Raw genomic sequence first — 10,651 nt, 5'->3', positions numbered from 1 at the left:
ACTATAGGCCATATCCTTATAATAATGGCAACGGCTATGGTAATTCTTATGGGAATTCTTACAACAATAATAGGAACGCACCCCCTGGACTTGAAGCCATGCTTAAAGAATTTATTAGTACACAAACTGCTTTTAACAAATCTGTTGAAGAAAAGCTTGGGAAAATTGATATACTTGCTTCTAAAGTCGATAGTCTTGCTGCTGATGTTGATCTTTTGAAATCAAAAGTTTTGCCTAATGAGAATCATCATAATAAAATTGTTACTACAGAAAATGCCATTCAAGTTAGAATTAATGAGAATATAAGATTAATGGCTGAATTGCGTGCTAGGTGGGATAGAGAAGAAAATGAAAAACTAGCTAAAGAGAAGAATGTAGCTAAAGTTTGGACTATTACCACCACTAGTAATGTTAATGCTACACATGTTGCTGCACCTCCTACTAATACTAATAAAAGAATTGGTGTTAGCAATGTTTCCACTTCTAATGCAAAGCGCGAGAAACCGCCTCGAAACTGCTAAAACCGCTGAAACCGCCTCGTGATAAAGTCTGCTGAAATTTTTTCCAACATTGGGGATGATGATCCCATTGCTTTAGATTATAATGGTTTGAATTTTGATGATTGCCACATCTCTGAAGTTATTAAGTTCTTGCAAAAACTTGCTAAAAGCCCTAATGCTAGTGCTATAAATTTGGCTTTCACACGCATCATATTACAAATGCTCTCATAAAAGCTAGAGAAGAGAAACTAGAGCGCGAAGCCTCTATTCCTAAAAAGCTAGAGGATGGTTGGGAGCCCATCATTAAGATGAAGGTTAAAGATTTTGATTGTAATGCTTTATGTGATCTTGGTGCAAGTATTTCGTTATGCCTAAGAAAATTTATAATATGCTTGACTTGCCACCGCTGAAAAATTGTTATTTGGATGTTAATCTTGCTGATCATTCTACAAAGAAACCTTTGGGTAAAGTTGATAATGTTCGTATTACCGTTAACAATAACCTTGTCCCCGTTGATTTTGTTGTCTTGGATATTGAATGCAATGCATCTTGTCCCATTATATTGGGAAGACCTTTTCTTCGAACTGTTGGTGCTATTATTGATATGAAGGAAGGTAATATAAAATATCAATTTCCTCTCAAGAAAGGTATGGAACACTTCCCTAGAAAGAGAATGAAGTTACCTTTTGATTCTATTATGAGAACAAATTATGATGTTGACACTTCGTCTCTAGATAATACTTGATACACACTTTCTGCGCCTAGCTGAAAGGCGTTAAAGAAAAGCGCTTATGGGAGACAACCCATGTTTTTACCTACAGTACTTTGTTTTTATTTTGTGTCTTGGAAGTTGTTTACTACTGTAGAAACCTCTCCTTATCTTAGTTTTGTGTTTTGTTGTGCCAAGTTAAGCCGTTGATAGAAAAGTAAGTACTAGATTTGGATTACTGCGCAGTTCCAGATTTCTTTGCTGTCACGAATCTGGGTCCACCTCCCTGTAGGTAGCTCAGAAAATTAAGCCAATTTACGTGCATGATCCTCAGATATGTACGCAACTTTCATTCAATTTGAGCATTTTCATTTGAGCAAGTCTGGTGCCATTTTAAAATTCGTCAATACGAACTGTTCTGTTTTGACAGATTCTGCCTTTTATTTCGCATTGCCTCTTTTGCTATGTTGGATGAATTTCTTTGATCCACTAATGTCCAGTAGCATTATGCAATGTCCAGAAGTGTTAAGAATGATTGTGTCACCTCTGAATATGTCAATTTATATTGTGCACTAACCCTCCGATGAGTTGTTTCGAGTTTGGTGTGGAGGAAGTTTTCAAGGATCAAGAGAGGAGTATGATGCAACATGATCAAGGAGAGTGAAAGCTCTAAGCTTGGGGATGCCCCGGTGGTTCACCCCTGCATATATCAAGAAGACTCAAGCGTCTAAGCTTGGGGATGCCCAAGGCATCCCCTTCTTCATCGACAACATTATCAGGTTCCTCCCCCGAAACTATATTTTTATTCCATCACATCTTATGTGCTTTGCTTGGAGCGTCGGTTTGTTTTTGTTTTTTGTTTTGTTTGAATAAAATGGATCCTAGCATTCACTTTATGGGAGAGAGACACGCTCCGCTGTAGCATATGGACAAGTATGTCCTTGGTTTCTACTCATAGTATTCATGGCGAAGTTTCTCCTTCGTTAAATTGTTATATGGTTGGAATTGGAAAATGATACATGTAGTAATTGCTATTAATGTCGTGGGTAATGTGATACTTGGCAATTGTTGTGCTCATGTTTAAGCTCTTGCATCATATGCTTTGCACCCATTAATGAAGAAATACATAGAGCATGCTAAATTTGGTTTGCATATTTGGTTTCTCTAGGGTCTAGATAATTTCTAGTATTGAGTTTGAACAACAAGGAAGACGGTGTAGAGTCTTATAATGTTTTCAATATGTCTTTTATGTGAGTTTTGCTGCACCGGTTCATCCTTGTGTTTGTTTCAAATAAGCCTTGCTAGCCTAAACCTTGTATCGAGAGGGAATACTTCTCATGCATCCAAAATACTTGAGCCAACCACTATGCCATTTGTGTCCACCATACCTACCTACTACATGGTATTTCCGCCATTCCAAAGTAAATTGCTTGAGTGCTACCTTTAAAATTCCATCATTCACCTTTGCAATATATAGCTCATGGGACAAATAGCTTAAAAACTATTGTGGTATTGAATATGTAATTATGCACTTTATCTCTTATTAAGTTGCTTGTTGTGCGATAACCATGTTTACTGGGGACGCCATCAACTATTCTTTGTTGAATTTCATGTGAGTTGCTATGCATGTCCGTCTTGTTTGAAGTAAGAGCGATCTACCACCTTATGGTTAAGCATGCATATTGTTAGAGAAGAACATTGGGCCGCTAACTAAAGCCATGATCCATGGTGGAAGTTTCAGTTTTGGACAAATATCCTCAATCTCAAATGAGAAAATTATTAATTGTTGTTACATGCTTATGCATAAAAGGGGAGTCCATTATCTCGTTGTCTATGTTGTCCCGGTATGGATGTCTAAGTTGAAGAATAATCAATAGCGAGAAATCCAATGCGAGCTTTCTCCTTAGACCTTTGTACAAAGCGGCATAGAGGTACCCCTTTGTGACACTTGGTTAAAACAAGTGCATTGTGATGATCCGGTAGTCCAAGCTAATTAGGACAAGGTGCGGGCACTATTAGTACACTATGCATGAGGCTTGCAACTTATAAGATATAATTTACATGATGCATATGCTTTATTACTACCGTTGACAAAATTGTTTCATGTTTTCAAAATCAAAGCTCTAGCACAAATATAGCAATCGATGCTTTTCCTCTATGGAGGACCATTCTTTTACTTTCAATGTTGAGTCAGTTCACCTATTTCTCTCCACCTCAAGAAGCAAACACTTGTGTGAACTGTGCATTGATTCCTACATACTTGCTTATTGCACTTATTATATTACTCTATGTTGACAATATCCATGAGATATACATGTTACAAGTTGAAAGCAACCGCTGAAACTTAATCTTCTTTTGTGTTGCTTCAATACCTTTACTTTAAATTATTGCTTTATGAGTTAACTCTTATGCAAGACTTATTGATGCTTGTCTTGAAGTGCTATTCATGAAAAGTCTTTGCTTTATGATTCACTTGTTTACTCATGTCATATACATTGTTTTGATCGCTACATTCACTACATATGCTTTACAAATAGTATGATCAAGATTATGATGGCATGTCACTCCAGAAATTATCTGTGTTATCGTTTTACCTGCTCGGGACGCAGCAGAACTAAGCTTGGGGATGCTGATACGTCTCCGACGTATCGATAATTTCTTATGTTCCATGCCACATTATTGATGTTATCTACATGTTTTATGCACACTTTATGTCATATTCGTGTATTTTCTGGAACTAACCTATTAACAAGATGCCGAAGTGCCGCTTGTCGTTTTCTCGCTGTTTTTGGTTTCGAAATCCTAGTAACGAAATATTCTCGGAATTGGACGAAATAAACGCCCGGGGGCCTATTTTTCCACGAAGCTTCCGGAAGTCCGAAGACGAAACGAAGAGGGGCCACGGGGTGGCCAAACCCTAGGGCGGCGCGGCCCCACCCCTGGCCGCGCCGGCCTGTGGTTTGGGCCCCCCGTGCCGCCTCTTGACTTGCCCTTCCGCCTACTTAAAGCCTCCGTGGCGAAACCCCCAGTACCGAGAGCCACGATACGGAAAACCTTACTGAGACGCCGCCACCGCCGATCCCATCTCGGGGGATCCAGGAGATCGCCTCCGGCACCCTGCCGGAGAGGGGAATCATCTCCCCGGAGGACTCTACGCCGCCATGGTCGCCTCCGGAGTGATGAGTGAGTAGTCTACCCCCGGACTATGGGTCCATAGCAGTAGCTAGATGGTTGTCTTCTCCCCATTGTGCTATCATTGTCGGATCTTGTGAGCTGCCTAACATGATCAAGATCATCTATCCGTAATTCTATATGTTGCGTTTGTTGGGATCCGATGAATAGAGGATACTTGTTATGTTGATTATCAAAGTTATATCTACGTGTTGTTTATGATCTTGCATGCTGTCCGTTACTAGTAGATGCTCGGGCCAAGTAGATGCTTGTAACTCCAAGAGGGAGTACTTGTGCTCGATAGTGGGTTCATGCCTGGATTGACACTCGGGACGAGTGACAGTAAAGTTCTAAGGTTGTGTTGTGCTGTTGCCACTAGGGATAAAACATTGATGCTATGTCTAAGGATGTAGTTGTTGATTACATTACGCACCATACTTAATGCAATTGTCTCGTTGCTTTGCAACTTAATACTGGAGGGGGTTCGGATGATAACTCTGAAGGTGGACTTTTTAGGCAAAGATGCGGTTGGATGGCGGTCTATGTACTTTGTCGTAATGCCCAATTAAATCTCACTATACTCATCATGATATGTATGTGCATGGTCATGCCCTCTTTATTTGTCAATTGCCCAACCGTAATTTGTTCACCCAACATGCTGTTTGTCTTATGGGAGAGACACCTCTAGTGAACCGTGGACCCCGGTCCAATTCTCTTTACTGAAATACAATCTATCGCAATACCTGTTCTACTCGTTTTCTGCAAACAATCATCTTCCACACAATACGGTTAATCCTTTGTTACAGCAAGCCGGTGAGATTGACAACCTCACTATTTCGTTGGGGCAAAGTACTTTGGTTGTGTTGTGCAGGTTCCACGTTGGCGCCGGAATCCCTGGTGTTGCGCCGCACTACATCCCGCCGCCATCAACCTTCAACGTGCTTCTTGGCTCCTCCTGGTTCGATAAACCTTGGTTTCTTTCTGAGGGAAAACTTGCTGCTGTGCGCATCATACCTTCCTCTTGGGGTTCCCAACGAACGTGTGAGTTACACGCCATCAGCTCACTTCATCTTCATCTTCAAGACATACTTGACACTTGATATCCTTCATCAAATTCTTCTTATTGCAACCTTGAAGCCAACATATGGTTCAAGAATTGCCTATGGACAACTCCTACAAATATAACTCAATGCAAATATTAGTCCATAGGGATTGTCATTAATTACCAAAACCACACATGGGGGCTCCATGCACTTTCAGTGGCGGCGGCAACCCACCTCACCAGCACCTCCTCATCTAACAAAGTGGTGGAAGGAGGACGAAGAAGGGAACATGCCATGGAGCCAACACAGGTCGTCATCACCAACACCTATCACTTTCTCTCCTCCAACGGTGGCAAGGGGACTCAGATCTGCAGGTTGAGTCCTTCTCCATTCATATTTATGTGGTTGTTGGCATTTATGGTGTATTCAGAAAATATAAATTTGTTGCAATGCTGGCTAAGCTAATTCATCCTTTTTTTGAAACACATAACAATAAAAAACGCTCACACATACACACACATACTCAACCCTATAAACGAACACACACACACCCTACACCTATGAGCACCTCCGAGAGACTACGTCGAACAACTGATCCGGCGAGTCTTGAGATTGACGAAGTCACCACAAGCGTCTCGCTGCCAATGGAAATGTCGCCTCAATAATATTCCCCCTTCATGAGACACTAAAGTGTCAAATTTATGATTTGAACTCTGATGGGATGGGGGTGCCACTTCCCTCCTAACCATCCAACCACAGGTTGGTTCTCAACTTGCCAATAAAAAAATTTATTTTTAAGTTTGCACAACTCCATAACACATATTGGATTCAGTAGGACCTAGCTAAGCAAGCCACGGAGGCATTCAACACACACATATTCATATTTACATGCAGCGTTGAAGCATCATTGTTTTTGTTTGATACTAGCCAGTAAACTGAAGAGAAGAATCATCAAAACGAAAGTGTTTTTGAAGCTTTCACCTTGGGGGGTGGGGGGATCCCCACCTGAATATATTGCATCAAGAATTGTTTGTTTGGTTATAGAGGGAGAGGTAGTCACGCCACAGATCGGCGTGTACCCTCAGGTCCACTTGCTTAAAGCGGTGAGACCAAAGTGTGAAATCCGAGATTATATTCCTAAGTGTCATCGCCTGAGTCTGATCAACACCTCTGAAGACTTTGGCATTTCTCGCATCCCAAATCTTCCAGAGTATAGTGAGTGCGACGGAGTTCCAAATCGAGGAGGGCAGATTATGAGGTAGCGGCGTGGACAAGATGTCTGAGAAGATATGGCCATTTGGGGCTATGCCTAACTGCGTTCATATCGCTGCCGAGGCTAGGCACATGAAGAATAGATGTGAGCGGTCTTCGACAGGTGCATGGCACCTCGGGCATTCTTGTGATGTGATGACATGTTTGTGGAACAAGTTTGCCCTTGTGTTGATCTTATTTAGGTGAAGCAACGGGAAAATATCTAGTGATACCATCCCTTACATGATACCATGATACCACTTCATAAAATTTGAATTCTAAGTGTCGAAAAATTTAGAAAAAAATTTGTGGCTGTTGACAAGATATGTGTTTACATTCTCTAGATTTTTCACAACCAAATTTAAAATACACCAAGAGAAACAAAAAAGACAAATTGTATGTGAATAGTGGCATTTTGTGATTTTGTCTTTATGTGACACTATTCATGTTTGATTTCTCATTTTTGTTTCTCTTAGGGTATTTTGAATTTAGTTATGAAAGTTACAGGGGCATGTAGAGACGCATCTTGTGAACACCAAAAATTTTGGTTTTAATTTTTTTGACATTTAAAATTTAAATTCTAAACAGTGGTATCATGGTATCAAATAAGATGTGGTATCACTAGATATGTTCTCGTGAAGCAACCACCCAAACACCTTGATCTTCTTGGGCACCTTGTTGCTCCATATGTATGAGGCGTCCGGGTCTTGGAGCTCGGTCTGAATATGCATGTAGGTTGCTTTGGTGGAGAAAGACGATCCATCCATCATCGTTCTTGTGTCTTGTTCATCAGTTAGATGCACATCCCGCAACAGATTAGAGAGAGAGGCAAGTTGCCGGGACGCTGCATTGGTTTGTCTACACCGAAGGCCAGAAGCAATATCATTTTGCATAACTTCACATACCAATGCATGTGTTTGTGTATGGTGGGAGTATAGCGCAGGGTAGGCTGTGGCTAGAGTTTTTGGAAGTAGCCATTTGTCATGCCAAAAAAGGACTGATTTACCATTGTGTACAATGCACGTAGTGATCTGTAGGAGTGTGTCCAGGTTTTTTGCAATAATTTTGCTGAGGTATGAGAGGTTTGAGGCAGTGTATGGGTTTGGTGACTGGGATAGTATCCATTGTTTCCATGGTAGGTTTTGTGAATGCAAGGAACTGAAACAAAAAATCAGAAGAAGGCAAACATTATGTGCATTTAATTTTTGTGTGCCAAGACCCCCTCGGGTAGTCGGAACACATAGTTTATCCCACGCAAGGAGGCATTGAGAGCCCGTACATGTTTCTTCGGCAGCCCAGAAAAAAGCTCTACGGCGAGCATTGATAGTTTTAAGAACGGAGATGGGAATGAGGAATGAGGACATGAAATATGTTGGTAGTGCATCCAGAACTGCGGAGAGAAGTACTAGCCCCCCCCCCCCCCCTTTGGATAGGAGGGTGGCGCACCATCCTGTGAGGTATCAAAACGGTAAGTCATTTTCAAATTGAGGGATTTCAGAAAAGGTGATCATCTTTTTCATTTTCTTCTAGCGCTCCACTGATCGACGAGTGCGTGATCTATTGGAGCCTAGCAACTCATCAAAACGAACGTATCCCTAATGATTTGTTTGTGCAAACAAAACAAGCCGGACCCCTCGATCGCGCCATGAGGTAGCCCTGACACTACTCTCTGTCGTGTGCTAGCTCCCGAGGCCAGCCACTCCACACCGTGACTTGTCCACGACTGTTTTTACAGGCAAAACCAAATCCTCTCAATTAATTAGCAAGGGTGAGATTAATGACACGGTCTATTGTGCTTCCTTGGTGATGGAAAACAAAAGAGCAGTTATCCGTGTCGATCGAAGGCTTTTTTCACCCCCTGGTAGGTACCAGCGGGGTTTGCTTCCTGCGCAGGCGGATCATTTAACCCCGCTTAGATTTTATTTTTCCTGGCAGTTGACCGGAATTGGGACGAGGCTAAGTTTAAGGCAAGTCTGGTCTTTTTCTTCTTACACTTGTTTATGGTCAGCTGGGCAGGCCAGCCTCGGTCAATAAAATTTTGATGATGCCATTTGAGCAATTCTTGTGGAAGTAGCAAATAGTTTAATGCTTGTACTAAATTATCATTACATATGATGAATTGGCAGACTAATCTGCTTTCTTGGAAACTAATTCTCATCTTTCCAATAAAAAAACATATATTTCTTTTTCATAGTGTGCACAATTCCACTATGCATGTTGGATTTTTGTAACTACGTATCTGGTTACTTTTTCCTAATGATGAGGTCCCTAATTACTTATTGCGTTGAACTTTTGGACTATTGGGATTTTGTCTAGTACGTTGAGATATTGTTTTTTCTAATTGACTCAAGTATAATGACTTCAAGCGTAGCGTCTTATAGAAGCTACCCATCGAGGCCTACCTTGTGCACTAGTATAAATACATAACTCACCGTGGCAGCCCATCTCATCACCACACACACACATACACATGATTATTTCCTTGAGTTTGTAGGAAGACACGGCCCAGATGGAGTACTCACCGAAGCAGCTAGCTGCAGTGCTGCTCTTAGCTCTCGCGTCCGCCATGATAGTCACCGCCCAGGACACGGTGCAGGAAATCCTAGACGCCCACAACACGGTGCGCGCCAACGTCGGCGTGCCACCGGTGGTGTGGGATGTTACGGTGGCAACGTACGCGGATGCGTTCGCGACGAAACGCATCGCAGACTGCCTTCCTGAATTCTCTCCATTGGGCCACCCATACGGAGAGAACGTCTTCGTGGGCACCGGTTCGGAATGGAATATGTTGGATGCCGTGAATTGGTGGGTGGCGCAGAAGCAATACTACGACCACGCCACAAACACCTGCTCCGCGCCTTCCGGTCAGTCGTGTGATGCGTACAAGCAGGTGGTGTGGAGGGACACAAAGGCCATAGGCTGCCAAGGTGTCGTCTGTGATGGCAACGCTGGCGTGTATATCATATGTGACTACAGCCCACCGGGCAACGTGGTGGGGCAGACTCCATATTAGGCTACATACATAGTATGCATGTGGCTACACATGCATGTACCCTAGCGGTGTGCCGCACAAATAAATAACTAAGGGACACTCCTCCTGATCGGTTGACCGTGAATTTACTAAATTCTCGGTCGACTGGTGATGTGTTTAGCGGGTTGAATCCCTCGCCCCTTTCACTCTTCTATGGTTTTGGGACTTGATTGTGTTTTGTATTTTTCCTGTAACTTGTGGCTTGGTTTGTACTTGTTCGTATTTCAACTTGTTATTGTGATTGCATCTGAGACTGGACACGGATGGATTTCTAACTTAGTTGGCATGGAGAAAATCCAATGAAAAAGTAAATCAACATAACAGTTGAAAGAGTACATTACTAACTTGGCTTATAAAAAAGACAAAAATAAAAAATCAAATAATAAACGTAAAGCCCCTTCTTCCCAAAGTACAAGATAGGAACTTACCCCTCTCTCTACTTCCTCCGACTCTATAATGTCATCGATCTAGGTAAACTAGAAAGATGGGTATGGATTCCGCAGAAAATACTAAACTAGGTAATCAATTATGACCTTGATGTACATGTATTAGCATGGTTCTTGTGCAAGGATATCCCTGTTTAAATGAGGGATATATGACCTTGTGCATGTATCAGCTCGTGAGAGGAGATGCATAGGACGGAGCTAACTCCCGTGCATCCTTGCCACACTTAGAAGTGTTGCACCGTGATATGGGGTGCGCCACAGGTAAGGGCATGAATGGCCCACCCTTTTTTGGTGCACCACATGTAATAATAGTGGAGCACCATAGTTTTGGTGCGCGACATGTAAATCGTCCACCTATAGTCCTATTCCTACTAGTAAGAAGACGGATTGTGATGAGCTGCATGTGGTGGCGGATGATGGCCCTCCGCCACTAGAGCGTTCCTGATGCCGACCGGCCAACTCAAAGCAGCCGCGCATACCAGGCTAACGATTGACGTCGG

The 10,651-nt window shown here is 42.3% G+C and overlaps 1 protein-coding gene across 1 annotated transcript; it reads left to right on the top strand.

Moving 5' to 3' along the window:
• Positions 1 to 9,183: 9,183 nt before the first annotated feature.
• On the top strand, positions 9,184 to 9,687 carry LOC124706137 (pathogenesis-related protein 1-like). Its single transcript, XM_047237796.1, has one exon. It carries the CDS (start codon positions 9,184 to 9,186, stop codon positions 9,685 to 9,687), a length of 504 nt encoding a protein of 167 aa, XP_047093752.1.
• The last annotated feature ends 964 nt before the right edge of the window (positions 9,688 to 10,651 follow it).

This window comes from Lolium rigidum, chromosome 4 (assembly GCF_022539505.1).
Source record: "Lolium rigidum isolate FL_2022 chromosome 4, APGP_CSIRO_Lrig_0.1, whole genome shotgun sequence".
NCBI classification, from domain to species: Eukaryota; Viridiplantae; Streptophyta; class Magnoliopsida; order Poales; family Poaceae; genus Lolium; species Lolium rigidum.
This window is presented reverse-complemented; position numbering and strand designations above follow the sequence as displayed.

Coding starts and splice junctions, on each gene's coding strand:
- LOC124706137 (XM_047237796.1), top strand. CDS start 9,184: ATGGAGTACTCACCGAAGCAGCTAGCTGCAGTGCTGCTCTTAGCTCTC.